The sequence below is a fragment of the Gopherus evgoodei genome, chromosome 2 (genome assembly GCF_007399415.2).
Source record: "Gopherus evgoodei ecotype Sinaloan lineage chromosome 2, rGopEvg1_v1.p, whole genome shotgun sequence".
Classification (NCBI taxonomy): domain Eukaryota; kingdom Metazoa; phylum Chordata; order Testudines; family Testudinidae; genus Gopherus; species Gopherus evgoodei.
This window is the reverse complement of record NC_044323.1, coordinates 57,159,267-57,177,636: the sequence shown is the minus strand read 5'-3', so window position 1 is coordinate 57,177,636 and position 18,370 is coordinate 57,159,267. Positions and strand designations below refer to the sequence as shown.

At 38.2% G+C, this 18,370-nt stretch overlaps 1 protein-coding gene across 4 annotated transcripts in view; it reads left to right on the top strand.

Moving 5' to 3' along the window:
- The window catches only part of SNX13 (sorting nexin 13), a 153,351-nt gene that overhangs the window by 75,617 nt on the left and 59,364 nt on the right, over positions 1–18,370 (top strand). For all 4 annotated transcript variants that reach the window (XM_030550718.1, XM_030550716.1, XM_030550717.1 and 1 more), the window contains exons 9-13: positions 524–607; positions 7,957–8,095; positions 8,790–8,878; positions 10,368–10,467; positions 11,860–12,053. In XM_030550718.1, the coding sequence (XP_030406578.1) occupies positions 524–607; positions 7,957–8,095; positions 8,790–8,878; positions 10,368–10,467; positions 11,860–12,053 (606 nt within the window). The remainder of the gene's footprint in view (positions 1–523; positions 608–7,956; positions 8,096–8,789; positions 8,879–10,367; positions 10,468–11,859; positions 12,054–18,370) is intronic.

The following is an 18,370-nucleotide window of genomic DNA, read 5'->3' as shown; positions in this document are numbered from 1 at the left end:
CTGATATCACTCAATGGTTTTTGTGATACTGTAACTCTGATATACTTAAAATGGGAAATAACTGAGACTGCAGATACTAAGAAGGTAAATGTTTTCAATGGTCACCATTGTATTCTTGTCCAACTAATACTAAAATTCTTAAAATCTTATGGGGATGAGTGTTTCATTTGTCATATTTCTCTAAGGTTCCTATCGCTGTGATATTTAGGTTATCTTCCTTGAGGTCAGATGCCTACTCTCTGTACTGGTCACACAGCGGACTAAGAGAGTTAACATTCTTTATTTATCACAAGAATTTACCTTTGGGTGTGGAGAGCGAGTTCTGAGAAATAAATCTAATTTTTGTTAATTTTTGTTTCAGAATTTGTTTTTAAGTTCTTAATATGCTTGAAGTTTCACTTGTTACTCAAATAGAAGCTTTACGTTGAATTCATAGTAAAAATTGATAGTTTTTTGAGTAAACTATTTGTCACTTTTTAGATATAGAGGACAGATTTCAATTGTATTACATTTCATTTTTCAGGAAATCCTCGCACGAGGAATTCTTCTTCCATTAATAAACCAGCTCAGTGATCCTGATTATATTAATCAGTATGTCATATGGATGGTAAGCTTTTCAGTGCTTCAGTAGTATTTCCAGGATATTCATCTGTAAGCACATTCCTATTCTCTTTTCCTGTGCTCTTTAAGCATGGTTGGTTTAATGGAAATACAATTTGTAATAGTACATCAATAGAGTGAAAGTGGTAGTGATGCTATCATTAATGTTGCATGAGAATTCCTATTCTAATCCCCTGCTTTGGTGGCTTTACAATGTTCTCAAACTTTGTTTTTTCAGGATGATAGTTTCTAAGCTTGCTCTCTACCTGCAGGTGAACTTTTTAAAGTTTGAGTAAAAATTGAGTACAATCAAATTAAGGAGGAAAGTAATTTGTCTTCAAGAATTAATTTTTTAATGATTTTATAGTGAAGTGCAGGGGTCAGCAATGTATCTGTACATGAACACAAGTGTCCATGGTAAAAATTTTGAGGTCCATGTTAATTTTTCAAAAAATTGAATAACTAAATGACATACCCCCCCACGTCCGTCACTAAGTAGGGTAATTTTGTCAAGGGTCTGTTGTGCAACATGGGATGCCGACCTCTGGTAAAGTGTTTTGAGGGGTCTAGTTCTGCAGTAGTCAGTATTTCTTATGGAAATGCCTTTATTTGAAAAATGCTTGTGAGAGTTGCATCAAAAATTTAGTTTTGGGTTGGAATAGACATGACATCTTAAATCACGCTTTGCACATGCACAGTACTTTCCTAATCATGTTGCACAGCTAAGGAAGTCTGCACTTGCACACAACACAGTGAAACATTTAGTTGTGAGCTGATGTATAATTTAACATGCATCCTGCTATAAGGTTAAAGCTGCACAGTTCCTAAGGCTCACAGTAGAGAGGTCACCTAAATTATGCACAAAAGGGCAGAGGTAAAGTGCATATGCAACCTTATACTTTTTTGTTGCCTGACTTTTAATTGTTTAACTGCAACTTGAATGTTCTCAGTCAATTTTAATGGAATGAGAGTAGACAGACATTTTTAATGGAGCAACAGATTTTGGTTAATCAAAAACTATATTGTAAGAATTTTGGGAATTGTTTTAGCCTTACATGAAAGATAAAAACAGTAACAGATCATAATACTATAATAAAGATGAATTCAGTAACATTATTAATATTTCTCATTGAATGCCTCCAAATGAAGTAGTTTTCTTAAGGGCTTTAGGAATGACAGATGAAACAAAAACTAATAGTAGTTTAAGTACATCAGAAGCAGTTAGCCTGCAAAACAATCAGTGGGGCCACTGTGTGATTGAGATGCTGAAGGAACACTCAAGGGAGACAGGGTCGTTGTGGAGAAGCTAAATTAATTCTCTGCGTCAGTCTTCACTGCAGAAGATGTGATGGAGATTTCCACACTTGAGCAATTCTTTTTAGGTGACACATAAGGAACTGTCCCAGATTGATACATCTTTCAAGATGGTGTTGGAACAAATTGATAAATTAAACAGTAATAAGTCACCAGGACCAGACGTAACTCAAATATGAAATTGCAGAACTACGAATTGTGGTATTTAACCTATTGCTTAAATCAGCCTCTATACCTGGTGACTGGAGGATAGCTAATGTAAGGATGATTTTTTAAGAATGCTAGAGGGGCGATCTAGGCAATTACAGGCTGGTAAACCTAACTTAAGTACTAGGAAATTGGTTGAAACAGGACAGAATTATCAGATACATAGCTGAAAACAACACATTGGGGAAGAGTCAACAAAGGAGTCCCTTTTGTAAAGGGAAATCATGCCTCACCAATATCAAAGAATTCTTTGAGGGTATCAACAAACATGGACAAGGGTGATCCACTTGATAAGATGTACTTGGACTTTCATAAAGCCTTTGACAAGGTCCCTCATCAAAGTCTCTTAAGCAAAGATATGATATTACATCACACCCCATGTCTCTTATGGTCCTCTTATGGATCAGTAACTGGTTAAAAGATAGAAAATAAATGATAGGAATAAATGGTCAGTTTTCACAATGGAGAGAGATAAATAGCATGGTCCCCTAAGGATCTGTATTGGGATCAGTGCTGTTCAACATATTTATAAATAATGCAGAAAAGGGGTAAACAGTGAGGAGGCCAAGTCTGCAGATGATACAAAGTTACACAAGATAGTTAAGTCCAAAGCTGACTGTAAAGAGTTACAAAGGGATCTCAAAACGTGGGTGACTGGGCAACAAAATGTCAAATGAAATGCAAAGTAATGCATATTGGAAAACATAGTTCCAGCTATACATGCAAAATGATGGAGTCTACATTAGCTGTTACAACTCAAGAAAGAAATCTTGGCATCATTGTGGATAGTTCTGTGAAAACAGCTTAGTGTGAAGCAGCAGTCAAAAAAGCTAACAGAATGTTAGAAATCATTAGGAAGAGGAAAGACCATAAGACAGAAAATATCATCATGCCACTATATAAATCAAGGATACTCTCCGTTCCTACTCAATATTCTCTTGTTTATGCATCCCAGGACTGTATTAGGTATTTTGGCCACAGCATCACACTGGGAGAGTTCATGTTCAGTTTATTTATCTACCATGACACCAAATTTCTTCAATGGCACTGCTTCGCAAAACATAGTTTGCCACTCTATAAATATGGCCTTTATTCTTTATTCCTAGATGTATACATTTACAGTTAGCTGTATTAAAATGCACATTGTTTGCTTAGTAAACTGGACACAAGCAATCAAAAATGCTCTGTATTAGTGACTTGTTCTCTTCATTATTTAGCCCTCCTCCAATTTTTGTGTTATCTGCAAACTTTCAGTGATGATTTTGTTTTCTTCCTGGCAATAGATTAATATGTTAAATAGCGTAGGGCCAAGAACTGATCCCTATGGGACCCAACTGAAAACACACCTGCTCAGTGGTGGTGATTTCCCTGTTTATGATTACATTTTGAGACTTATCAGTTAGCCAACTTTTAAGTCATAAAATGTATACCATGTTAATTTTATATCTTTCTAGTTTTTTATCAACATGTCATGTAGTACAAAGTCAAAGTATGTCAACACTATTAACTTTTTCAATCACATGTATAATCACTTTAAAAAATATCAAGTTAGTTTGACGAGCTCCATAAACCTGTGTTGATTGACATTAATTATATTAGCCTCCTTTAATTCTTTGTTAATTGAATAATGTACCAGCCACTCCATTATCTTGCCCAGGATTGATGTTAGGCAGAAAGGCCTATATTATAGTTGTCTGAAGTTGGAATCTTTCCAAATAAATATATCCAAAAAATAACTAGATGGCATGCTTTCTGAGAAATTTTGCTTTGTTTAGATTCAAATCAGGTTAAAAAGACGAATTTCCAATTTCTGAGACCAAAGTTGTGCTGGCCACTTTCTAATAGGGTTAGAAAGCCCATCCATGGGGTTTTATTGACTTCAAAATGTTTTTACTCTGTGTTATGATGGAAGTTCATGATGGATGTTCCAGTTCCACTTAGTAAGGTGTCATCTATGAAGACAGATTTAAATGAAAATCTTCCTTAACTTGTCTTCCAGGCCCCCCCCCCCCCCACACACACACACTACATAAAGTCAAGCACTGAAAAGTTAAGTAATGTCAGTATTAAGGTTACTTTCATATGGATTATGACAATTTTTACTTTCATGATCACATTATTTTTCTACAGGACCCCACATAACTCAGTGCAGAATGGATGGTATTCACAGCTATTCAGCTATTCTAATATTTTTTTAACTCTCTGTTCAATGCATGGTTCCATGCTTTATTTACTGCGTGCTATTCAGAACCTGTGCTGAAGTCAGAATTATTAATTTCCTCATGGACTTTTCTGTGGTGCTCATCGCAATAGCATTCGAGTGCATCACAAATATTAATTAATTTCTTTTCACAATACCCTTGTGAGACAAGATGGTATTACTATCCCCATTTTATAGATGGGGAGTAGCTGCACAAAGAGATTATGCTCAAAAATAGAATAGCTTGGAATGGAAATTCTGGTTCCCATTGGAATTCTGACACTTTGAAAGACATCTCATTTTGATTCAGAACAAAAATCTGAAATTTTTGGCAAAATGAAAGTTAAAAAATGCAATTAGAGACTATCAATGTTTTGTTTAGTGTCAAAATGCATCATTTCAGTACTGTCATTTTGTATAGACTTTCTGTATTATATTTAGTATTTGACTATAAAATAAAATTGATATAATTTGAAACAAAAAATAAGAACAACACTGTCAGTTGTAAACATTTTGCCTTTTTCTTGACAAAAATTTTCTGTCCTGCAAGATGTTTGTCTCAACTAACTGCATTTTTTTCAAAGTAATCAGCTTCCATCGAAATTGTTTTGATCCACTATAGTCAAAAGTATCCACTAATTTTTTGCGGCCCAGTTAGGGACACCTACAGCCTGATTCTTCAGAAGATGTAGCACTTTTTATGTTCAAATCACAGTTCCCATTTACTTCAGTTGTGGCTGTAAGTACTTAACACTTCTGCTAATCAGGTCCCAGGCTCTCAAGTCAGGCTCCCTAAAAACGAAGGACTTACAGTTAGTAACAACCTGTTCAAAGTTTCTTTAAATGACTTGCCCAGCATCTCACAGGAACTCTGTGTCAGAGGCAGGGATTGAATTCATTTCTCAAAGTCAGTATTCAACTGCTGTAAGCATTAGACTACCCATTGTCTGCTTTCATCCCTACTTTAAGGTTGCTCAATTTGTGGTGCGCGGACTGTACATCGCCCACCAGAGCATTTCATAAGGCCCATGGCCTGCTTCAACACATTATATGAGCGGCTGATTGATTAGCTTTTTGTCAGGTTTACATCATTCTAATTTACACAAGTGTGTAAATAGACAATGTTTCTATGTACAGTAATCTACATACGAAACAAGCTGAACTTAAAATATAAATCAGTACAAGTGACTTTAAATCTTATTAAAATAAATTAAAATCTATTAATGTTGTTTAACATTAATTATATTATCCTCCTCTAATTCATTGTTGTTCGAGTAATGTACCAGCCACTCCATTATCTTGCCCAGGATTGATTTTAGGTTAGGTGACTTTAAATCTCATTAAAATATGTAGAATCTGTTTGGCCTACGCAGGTTTGCTTATGTTTCTTACGGTTGTGCTTAGGTTTATGTCGCCTTCCTGTGTAATAAGATTGGGCACCATTGCTTCATTCACTATACACCTTCCAAAAAAAATTCATCATGCAGTTGAAGACTATCATAATGCGCACACACACAAGAGGGACAAATTCAGGTTTTACAGTGAACCTTCATTCTGGCATTTTCTAATGTATGACTGTTTGACTGACTTTGCAACTTAATAATCTTCTAGTATAGTTTTATGTAATGTCATAGGTAAGGATATGATTTAATCATGGAGGTCATGGATTCCATGACTTTAATGAACACACGTGACTTCTTTGGCTTCAGCCTCTTCTGCAGTGCACTCCTTCCTCCATCATTTTTAATAAAAGTCACAAACAGGTTGCAGCTTCTGTGAATTTTTGTTTTTTGCCTGCAGCCTATCCCTGACATTTACTAAAAATAACCGTGACACAATCTTAACTTAACTACAGGATTTTAAAAAAGCGAAGTCAAACAGAAATTCCATCATGTCAAGTTGACACTCAGAAGTAAGCAGCAGCATTGGAACCTACTAATTTTTCAGATCGTCAGTCACTTGAGGTCACGGTGTAACTGGTAGTGTTAGTAAGTTGTCATCTATGTGGAACAGCACTAGATGGGGATGGGTTTTGGAGATGTTTGCTCACAGCAGAGGAGTAGTGAAACTCCGGAATCTTTAGATTCCTTTCCAGGAGGGGAGTATTGCCACAGACTTTTCTGCCCATTCCCTCCAAGTTCAACTATTTTTGCTTCCCCCAAACCTGTCCCCAGTCCTCACTCTTCCACTCTCCTCTCTTCTCTTCATTTCTTGTCCCAGTGAGTGCCACTTTCATCACCTTGCCAACCCCAGTCTCCACTCCTCAGGTGTCTCATCATTGTATCATCCCACCGAACTCCCCATCCCAGTCTCCTTGTCCAGCCAATCCCAGTTCCCCACATATCTTGGTTCCTTGTCCCCAGACTCCTTGCCCAGCCAGACTCCCAGTCTCATTTTCTGCCTTGCCCCTTCTGACTCCTTGTCCCAGTCCATTCCCCTCTTATTCCTGCAGGTCTGACTCTTGTCCCCTCGACTTTCTAATCAGGCAGCTTCCTTCTGCATACTATCTGGGGCCAGCAGAGGGATCATTGACAGCACAGTAAAGAGTCTCCCTGGACTCAGTTCAAATGTCTGGACCTGGCACAGCAGCTCAGAGCTGCAGTTGCATGGAAAGCCCTGCTTAGCCTCAGGCTAGAGAATGTGCAAAGTAGACAGAACTTTGGGAAATTTAGCTGCTGAAATCCAAGTTGTCTCTGCTGAATATACTCAAACTTTCATTTTTCAAGACTTATAAGTTGGTCAAATTTAGGCAGATTTTCACAGACACAACCTAGACCACATACCTAAAACAATATCTGTTCCTGTGAATTTCAAGTCCCTGCTTCAAAGCAGGTGTAGGGGGCATGAGAGATTTTCAAAGAAAACGTCACCAGACTTTTTTAACATGGTGGCTTAAAGGTGCCTTAGCTCACCCTTCCCCTGAACAGCAAGTTCTCAGTGTCTGACCTGTTGTTTTAGCATGTAGAGAGAGAGCTCTAGATCTGTAATATCCAAGAAGGAGATTTTAAATGTGAAGTCTTAAACTTTCAGAATTTTTGTCTTCTGAGGTGAAATATGTCTTGGTTGTCCATGGGATCATTCCTGTCTTAATAAACAATTGTACACATCCCCACTCCTTAAAGTTCTGACTTTTTTCCTTGATAGAATGTGGGAAAACCCTTAAATGCTGTATGGTCTTTATCATTCCTGATGCCAGGAACCCCAGATCCATACTTGTGTTCTGAATTGTATGTGATAGCAAAATGACAGAATCTGTTGCTTTAAACATGGCAGGCACACAATTAGTGTGGGCCCCCACAATCTGGTCTTTGTTTCTTCTGAACAGAAAGTTCTTACGATTTCTTAAAAAAATTAGCTTTTAATTTAAAAAGTCTACAGGTTCAAATAGAAGTTTAGAGGTTTAAACTGCCACAAGGATTTATTTTCCCATAGTTGGCACAATCCTAAGAAAGCAGTTTGAATTTCATGGCTGCCATGAACTATGATGCTTTTAAAATGATGGCACTATACAGTATATATTAAAATTACAATTTTCCCTTAATTGTCTGATTCCAGTTCACTGTGAAGAAGCATACACTATGCATAGATTTTTCTCTTCTGCATAATTTGGGTTGTACATTTTCTGGCTATTTCAGATTCGTGATTCCAATTGTAACTATGAGGCCTTCATGAATGTTATTAAATTAAGTGACAATGTAGGGGAGCTGGAAGTGGTAAGCGATAAGGCTGGAGAAGAACTGCAATATCTTCGATCCTTAGATACAGCAGGAGATGGTTAGTATTTTTATTTTAATGAAGAAATAAAATAGGCAAAGCTAACAGTAAGATTTTTTTTTTTTGGTAATTATAGGAAAAGTGTTAAAATGTGAACTCTTACCTTACTAAATGGTGTTAATTATGAGTGCTATTAAAAATGTTATGTGAAAGATCCAAACCTGAGTTTTCTTTGATGCTTAGGATTGAAGACTGATTGCCTCCATCTGTATTCCCCTTTCTGGGTGGCCATTATCATAGTTTCTAACAGTAATCATGTGTCTTGATAGGTTTTGTTCTAACAAAATTAATATTTTAATAAAAGTCAAATGTCCTGATTGAAACCTGCCTGACTGGTTCTGACTTTCAGTAGTGTTTCATCTATTGATGATGGAGTACTCTCAACTTTTTAAATAGCAACTGAAAGTTATATTGAGGATGGAAGGAAAAAGACTACTTAATTGCAGTTCAGTTCTTCCAGTAGAAATTAAATTGAGGGGAAAAAAAACCCCAAAAAACCCCCCACTTCACTGTAAATATTGACAGTGTTATCTGTTCTGGTAGGTTTCTTTACATAAGAACAAAACAAAAAGTGATATGTATCTTTTGAAAGTGTGTTTAAATTGATAATATACTTCAAATCAATTGTTTAATAACTAGTTTGTTTCTACTTCAGTCCTCTTTAGTCTTAGTTCTTGTGATGTTTTGTTTTCAGATATCAATACTATAAAAAATCAAATAAACAGCTTATTATATGTTGTTAAAGTATGTGATTCAAGAATACAGAGGTTGCAGTCAGGAAAAGTAAGTACTATTTTTCTATTAATACTCTTTCTGATGTTTGTTTTAATTGTAAATGATGTGAAATTGTCGAAGACTTGCTAGAAATTGTCACAATATCTCTTTAGTTCATTAAGGGAAAAATATGACTATAGCACTTGAGTTTATACTGTATATATACTGTACTTTAGTGTATATATACTGAATATAGTGAACTGTATACTGAGTAATTGTGTAGCTAAAGTTGCACCTTCATACTTTCAGTTTTATATGGAAAATTCACCTACCAAAGCTTCTGTTAGAAAATGTTATATAGTGCTATATTTCTAAATATTTAGCCATTATGCTACATTTAACTATTACATATTTCAGATTTATTTTCAAACCTTTCAAAATCTTGAATATATTTTTTAATGATCTTGGTTTTAAACTCTTCCAATTAGAAAAGAACTGAAGTAAGCGCATAGCTGACTAATGAAGTTAAGAATTAAGAGAAAACAGTTTCTCTGACACATGAGTTCAGCCTCCTGGAATTTAGCTTCCCTGCATCATCAGTTGAATTCTTATCTCTGATTAGGAAGTTCGTGCAGCAAGCAGCTCAGTCTGGAGGCCCTTAGATCAAGTCCCAGTTTTTCTACTGTAGGAGTTCATAATGTTTCTGCCTATTTATTGGTGGTACTGTTCTCTTTTGAAGTACAGTTTGTTGTTCAGACAGTCACTTGTTTAAAAGTACCAATGGTATTTTGCACTGCTTGGAAGTTCTTGTGTGTCAGAAATTCATCCTACTTGCTTCCTCTGTTGCCGCCTAGTCTCCAGCCTCTACTTTTTGTGACATTTGAAAAACTTCTGGCATTCTTACTGTAGCAAATCTGACTTTGTTCTGTTTTTTGGGACACCATTAGTTGAGCTTTAAGCTTGGATGGGGCATAAAAATGATGTGGGTTGTGCTTATTGACCAACACACTACCTAACAAATAGGGCTCTGGTCCATGACTGAGGCCCCTGGCCCTACTGTAATACAATCAATCAAATAATTAATGGAAGTCTGATATCAATGCAGACAGAGCTATATCATATTATACATCATGGAGTGCTGATGAATTGACTGCAGAATTTGACATGGTGTCAGATCATTTTTAAGATGGCTCTAATAATTTCTTTAGAAAATATTTCCGAAGGTTGTGATGAACATTTTCTTATCTACACACTTAGTGACAGTTAGGTTTAAAATACTTACCCACAGGAATTCTGGGGCAGGGGTAGAATCCAATTCCCCAGAGGGCATGAATCATCTATGCTGTAAACAAACACTGTTATGTAGTTGCACAAACAAAAAATTGTGGTGATAGCAGAGATCCTGTAAACTAGCATTTTTGAAACCAAACCAAACAGTTTGCTATAGTTAAAGTAAATCCGTTTACATTATATAAACACTTTTTGGTAGTAATTTAAAAAATATAAAATCAATAAAATAATATATTAACTTATCAGTGCTGTATCCTATATTGTGCAGGAAATAGATACTGTGAAACTGGCAGCAAACTTTGGAAAACTTTGCACAGTCCCTCTGGACAACATTCTGGTAGACAATGTTGCACTACAATTTTTTATGGGTAAGAAACTGCTAACTTTGGAAAAAAAAAAAAGTATTTTTTTCCTGAGGTAAGAACATGTATATGAACTAATATACATTTTTGTCTTGTGCCATAAGTATATACATGATCCTTTTCGGAGGGAACTGAAACTTAGTCTTTGCCATGTTGAGTCCAGGATTAAACTGATATTATTCTTTATGTTGAAGTCAGCCTGAAAGAGTTTTCAGATATAGAGATTTAATCACAAGACTGATTCAGTTAATGTTTACAGTGGTGTCACTTAAGTTTCTTTTGAAAGATTCCCTTTGAAATAGGAATATTGCTGGCACTGGTAATATCTCTTAAATTGAACAAATTTCTTAAATTATGACCACATTGCTTCTGAGATGACTGGTACCTGCTGATAGTGGTGGGGCACAATTTAAAGGTTCTCTCCCGCCCCCTCAACAGTTTGAATCACATCCCTTCTTACCCTTAGTGGCCCCTCCCTGCAACTCCCAGGTGTCTTCTGCTGCCTCTTCCTGTGGAGCTAAAGTAGTGGCCCCTCTCTGCAGTTCCCAGCTGTTTTGCTGCTGCCTTTCCCCATGGAGCTGTCACACAGGGAAGGGGCCCAACCAGCTAAATTTTGGGGGGACAGGACATGACCCCACATGCATCCCACGAGTCGCCTCTGCATTGCCTCATACTCTAAGTAGTCCTATTGAGACTATTTATGGTAGTACCCACTATGTCAGAATTTGGAGGATTGCAGGACTTGTAGAAATCTCCAAAAATGTCCTTTGTTTAAAGATACTTTTTAAAAGTGTAAATATTAGTTTTAATATCTCTAAAATGTATTCATATGCAAGAATAAGAATGTCTGTCTTTAGATTGTTGGCCTCTTCAGTAAATCACAAAATTGATAAAGGAGTGAAGTTTATTTACAAGTTTCACATAGTGTCAGTGCCCTGTTGTCACATTCTGTTGTGCCCTGACATTGCAAGGATTAAATAAAAGTTAACATTTAGACTTCTGTGAAGAAACCCAATTTTACCTCAGGCTCAATTTCCTCTTGGTTCCTACCATGCTGCGCACAGTCCTGTTATGTCTCATGTGGCTGTGGCTACAATTAAGCTGTGATGTGCTCATTTTTTAATATAAAACACAGCCCTAGTTCTATACTTTCCTCCAGACTTTGCTTTTTGTTGAAGTCTTATGAGTATCCTATTGGGAGTGTTGAGGGGGCCTTTCTGACAGTGACTGAGTGTCAATGTTATAGTCTTATCCAAAACCATAATCAAATCCTGAAGCTTATTCCTAATTTAGTTCATGTTTCTGATCTAGTCATTTTTTATATCAGGATGCGTGAGTTATTAAGATGTGTTTTTATCCTAACAGGTATAATTACAATAATGATGATTGATTTTGTAGATTATATGCAGCAGACTGGAGGCCAAGCACATCTCTTCTTCTGGATGACAGTGGAAGGGTACAGGGTTACAGCACAGCAACAGCTGGAGGTTTTACTAAGCCGGCAGAGAGATGGAAAACATCAGACTAATCAAACCAAAGGCCTGTTAAGAGCAGCTGCAGTTGGAATTTATGAGCAGTACTTATCAGAAAAGGTAGGAATATTCTTCTTTGAAATAATTTACTAATTTTTGAATTGGTAAGTATTTGTGGAATGTTTTTAAATGTACACTGCAGTGTCAGAACTCTTAGTTGAATTTAGAACCACCAGAAGCTAACTTCTTGTGAAACAGATTTGGTGAAAAACTTGTTACAAGAAAACAGATGTGTTGCAGTTGATACCTGAATGATTTCACTTGCATCAAGCTTAGGATAAATAGTTCCTTCTGGCAGGTCTGTAAAGGGATGCTGGCATCAGCAGTGATGACTGCCTGTCCTGTAAAACACAATGCATATAAGGTACTCAAAAGTTGGTTGACTTAGACAAATAAAAACAAATTGAAAGCATCCTCTGCTCATTTGAGCTCCACCCATAACCAACTGGGTGGTAAGCAAGCATTTTGAGGGTGTGCTTGAGGGTGACACAACCTGTGTCCTGGATTGCAGATTGTGCTCCCCATTTTCTAGCCATCTGTCCCCCTTACTCCCTTCCTGGGCCTCTATAACATTGGACCGGTGGGTCATCAGCACAGTAGCAGGGGGATATACTCTCCAGTTTATTTCTGTCCCTACCACCCACCCACCCTCCCCGTGCCTCTTCAGGGACCCTTCTCACGAGCATCTCCTCGTTCAGGAGGTGCAAGGCCTTCTGCAGGTGGGAGCCATTGAAGAAGTCCCACTGCATTTAAGGGACAAGTATCTAAAGAAGTTAGTTTCACATGGTCTCCCTGGCCTCCATCATTCCTTCCCTGTATCCAGGAGACTGGTATGCTGCCTTGAATTTAAAAGAAGCTTACTTTCACATATCAATATTCCACTCTCACAAATGGTTCCTACGTTTCATAGTTGGGACCTCCAACTACCAATTTGCGGTGTTCCCATTTGGCGTGGGAGCAACACCAATAGTATTTACGAAATGCGTGTCGGTGGTGGTGGCCTACTTCAAGTGTTGGGGTATCCAGGTTTACCCGTACCTTGACAGCTGGCTCATCAAGGGCTGCTCCAGGGCCCAAGTCTAACACAGCAGTGAAATGCTGCAAGCCATTTGTTGGGCTCTGGGCCTGCTGAGAAACTAACAAAAATCAACTTTAAACTCTATCCATTGGACCAGGACTATCAGGGCAGTATGTGATTCTACCTGAGCCAGAGCATTTCTGCCAGAGGCCAGGTTCTGTGCAATGTCTTATCTAATTGCCAGTGTCACAGCATATCCACTCACCATAGCCCGGGTCTCTCTGATGATTGGGTCACATGGCAGCATGCACTTGCGTCGTCCGCCATGCGAAGCTCAGACTGTGCCCTCTTCAAATGTGGCTAGCGGCAATGTACTCCCCAGCCAAACACCACCTCCCTTTTGTTCCTACCCCTCGTCAAGGGCACATCCATCAGAATCTTGATGGAAAATATGGCTTGCATGTTCTAGATCAACAAATGGAAGATAAAGATTCCCTTCTTGTGCACTGAAGTTGTAATATTATGGAACTGGTGTATAGCCCATCAGATTCAGATATCAACCATTTACCTTCCTGGAATCCACAATGTCACAGACGATATGCTAAGCAGGTGCTTCTCTCAGCACTATACACAGGAGTTGAACTCTCAAATCCTTCTGGGCTATCTAGAGGTGGGGACTTCCACAGGTGACCTATTCACCACATCTAGCAACAGGAAGTGCCCCTTATTCAAGAAGGCATGGATTTGCCTCTCTTTGGGAGAAGCATTTCTCCTTCTTTGGATAAAGGGCCTGTTCTACATTCCCTCCAACACCACTAATTCGAAGAGCGAGGAACAAGATTAGGCAGGAGTCCTCCATCTCTAAGCATGGTTCCTAGATGGTTCATGGGAATAGAATCCATCTGATCGACAGGAGTAGAACAATTATTACTAAACATTAGAAGGGAGTCAACTTGAATTACTTTCAGAAACAGAAAAGGTTCAACCACAGTTGTCGTCATCCCCACCATATCCCTGAATCTTCTCTGCTCTCAGCCGTCTTGGATTATCTGCTCGATTTAAAAACAGCCAGGTTTATCAGCTCTATTAAGGTTCATCTTGCCACAATATCAGCATTTCATTCCCCACTAGAGGGGTTTTCTATTTTTGATCACACTATGTTCTTGAGACTTACTAAGGATCTGAAGTATCTTTACCCTCAGGTTAAGGATACTACTAACTTGATCTCAGCCTGGTACTTAGGTTAAAATGGAGGCTCCATAAGGTATCTATGTCAATCTACTCCTTGCTTCACATATCTATGAAGACATCCTTTCTAGAAGCTATCACGTCATCCTGCAGGGTTGGAGAAATTGGAGCTTTGATAGCAGACTGCCCACTCCCCCCCACCCCTCCTCCAGGACAGCATCTCCCTATGACCTATCCAAAGTTCATAGCTAAGGTGCTGTTTGATTTCCATTTTAACTAGTCTATTAATCTATTAGTATTTTTTCCTAAACCATATAAATCTCAGCAGGAGATGTACCTTCATACATTAGATGTAGGCTGGGCATTGGCCTTTTATTGGGATAGGACCAAAAAATCACCTAAATTTTGTCTGCATCACAGATCAAAAGCAACTTCCACAGCTTTACTCAAAAACATTTCTGTATCTGAGAGATGCAGACCTACTACATGGGCTTCGATGCATACCTTTTCTAAACACTATACCTTGGTCCAGGCCATCAGATCTGATGTAACACTTGGTTCTGTTATACTGTCTTTAGTCTTTAACTTGATTTCAAGCCTCTCTCCCTCTCTGAGGATACAGCTTGGGAGTCACCTGAAATGGAGCACCTATAGGTATTCTGCTTGAAGAAGAAAAGGTTACTCTACATGTTTTTCAAGAGGATTAACCCTGTGGGTGCTGCACTACCCACCTTCTTTCCCCTCTGCTTTGGATTATTCTTGTTGAATGTTCAGATAAAGAAGGAACTGAGAGTGGTTCACCCACACAGCCCTATATACCCTTGAAGTGTGGCACGAAGTAGTATATAGCGCATGCGTGGGCTGAATGGACATTGCTAACAGAAAATCTCCGATCAAGGGCTTGAGGCACCTGGGCACGTAATATGGAGCACCCGTTGAGGGAGGGAGAAGGACATGTCTTCAAGAACCAGTTACTGCACAGTTATCTTTCTGGGTACAGAAAGATAATGGAGCAAATAATTAAGAAATCAATTTGCAAACATCTAGAATATAATAAGGTGATAAGTAACTATCAGCATGGATTTGTCAAGAACAAATCATGTCAAACCAACCTGATAGCTTTCTTTGACAAGGTAACAAGCCTTTTGGATAGGGGGAAGCAGTAGATGTGGTATATCTTGGTTTTAGTAAAACTTTGATGCTGTCTCACATGAGCTTCTTGTAAACAACTAAGGAAATGCAAACTAGAGAAGCTACTATAAGGTGGGTGCAAAACTGGCTGGAAAACCATTCCCAGAGAGTAGTTATCAGTGGTTCACAGTTATGCTGGAAGAGCATAATGAGTGGGGTCCAGCAGGGATCAGTTCTGGGTCTGGTTCTATTCAGTATCTTCATCAATGATTTAGATAATGGCATAGGGAGTACATCTATAAAGTTTGTGGACGATACCAAGCTGAGAGGGGTTGCAAGTGCTTTCGAGAATAAGGATTATAATTCAGAATGATCTGGAGAAATGATCTGAAGTAAATAGGATGAAATTCAATAAGGATAAATGCAAAGCACTCCACTTAAGACGGAACAGTCAGTTGCACACACACAAAATGGAAAATGACTGCCTTGGAAGGAGTACTGAGGAAAGGGTTCTGGGGATCGTAGTGGACCACAAAGTAAATGAGCGTCAACAGTGTAACACTATTGCAAGAAAAGCAAACATCATTCTGGGATGTATTATCAGGAGTGTTGTAAGCAGGACACGAGAAGTAATTCTTCCGATTTACTCTGCACTGATTAGACCTCAACTGGAGTATTGCATCCAGTTCTGGGTGCCACATTTCAGAAAAGATGTGGACAAATTGGAGAAAGTCCAGAGAAGAGCAACAAAAATTATTAAAGGTCTAGAAAACATGACCTATGAGAGAAGATTGAAAAAACTGGGTTTGTTTAGTCTGGAAAAGAGAAGACAGAGAGGGGACATGGTAACAGTTTTCAAGTATGTAAAAGGTTGTTACAAGGAGGAGGGAGAAAAATGGTTGTTAACTGGAGAGTATAGGACAAGAAGCAATGGGCTTAAATTGCAGCTAACTGTCCAGGTGGTTAAGCACTGGAATAAATTGCCTAGGGAGGTTGTGGAATCTCCATCATTGGAGATTTTTAAGACCAGGTGTCAAGGCTGATTCTCCACTCTGGCACTTCGAGTGCAGAAGATGGGAGCCCACAAGGATTTTAAAAATTAATACTTGTCACTCCAGGCTTGTATTAAACTCCCAAGGTTACAGCTTCTCTCTGACCTTGGCTTGATAAATGCTGCCACCACCCAAATGCAAAACCCCTTTTGGAACCCAGGAAGATGCACTTGGGCATTCCTTCCTGTGGGGTACCCTTAAGCCCTTTCACTCCTGCTCCAGGGAAGAGCTTAGAAAGAAAACAAAGGAAATTAGCTGTTGTCACAAGCTAGTTAAACAACATATGCACAAAAAATCCAATCTTGTTCTTAAAGTTAAATTTTATTGAAAACAATAGGAAAGAAAATACATCTGGAACTTAAACTTTTGCTAGATTTTTAGAGAGCAATTCCAAAAATCAAGCACCCAAAATAACTTTCTTGGGGGTTCAGCTTAAAGGTTACAAGCAAACAAAAGCATCTGAGTTTATCACAGAGGAGTCCATAAGCCAATAAGAAATAAAAGAAATAATCCTACTTGCGTCTTTCTAGACATTCCCTAAATTACTTACATATCTGAGGCTTCAGGTAAGCAGGTTTGAGGTATGAATTGATAATCTATAATCATACCTGGCTTAAAGCTGTTTACAACATTGCTGCTCTGTCTCTCTGCTCTCCGGAGAACCACAGGACCTAGACAAAGGGAAGTTTTTTTTCCAATTTTAAGAAGTTCTAGCCCTCTCATTGGCTCTTTTGGTCAGGTGCCCTCTCCATTTCCTTTACCTGGGGGGGATTTTGTTAACCTGTTACAGATAAAGCAAGCAGGAAACAGCCACCTAGAGGGACTTTATAGCTAACTGGCTGGGTGTCCATGAAAGCTTCCTCCCCCCCTTTCATTTATCACAGCAGGTTAGACAAACACCTGTCAGGAATGGTCTAGATAATACTTAGTCCGGTCATGAATGCTAGATGACCTCTAAAGGTCCCTTCCAGTCCTATGATTCTATGAGTAAACTCTTATGTGCTCATAAAATTCACTCGCCCTGTCTCACACAGATATCTTCAATGAATTTCTATCCAAATCTGTTGAGTAATATTTCTTTATGAGCATATTTTTTTCTTTCAGTTGTATAATAAGTCTTCACTTGTTTTAAATACGTGCCAGGTTGGTGTTGACAGAAATTGTTGTCTTTTGAAGCTTAGGGGCAGGTATGAATTGGTAGCTTGAGTCCAGGTTGGATATACACAAAAAATACCTCTGTTATAATTAGAACCCTTCCATGTAGAAATCATTGATTGAATTGCCTTGAAGATTGTTACTCTTTCCTTCAGAAGTGAGACACATTTTCTCTATGGGGTATATTTGTATTCTTGTTGACCATGTTGTACAATAATTAAGAAGATTTCAGTTTCCTGTATCCTCCAACTGGGATATATCACAAACAGCAAATTCACAAAAACCATGTATTTTAATTTTTTTTAAAGTATGCCTTGGTATTACTTTACTTTTTACAAAAACAGTTTGAACACATTCAAATGTATGTATGTAGAATCATAGACTCATAGGACTGGAAGAGACTTCAAGAGGTCTCTAGTCCAGTCCCCTGCACTGATGGCAGACTAAGTATTATGTAGACCATCCATGAAAGGTGTTTGTCCCACCTGCTCTTAAAAAATCTCCAATGAGGGATATTCCACAATCTCTCTAGACAATTTTATTCCAGTGCTTAACTACCCTGACAGTTAGCTTTACTAAAGTCAAGATATGCCGTGTCTACCACTTCTACCCATCCACAAGGCCTGTCAAAGAAAGCGATCAGGCTAGTTTGACACAATTTGTTCTTGACAAATCCGTGCTGACTATTACTTATCACCTTATTATCTTCTAGGTGTTTGCAAATTGATTTCTTAATTACTTGCTCCATTATCTTTCCGGGTACAGAAGGTAAGCTGACTGGTCTGTAATTCCCCGGGTTGTCGTTATTTCCCTTTTTATAGATTGGCACTATA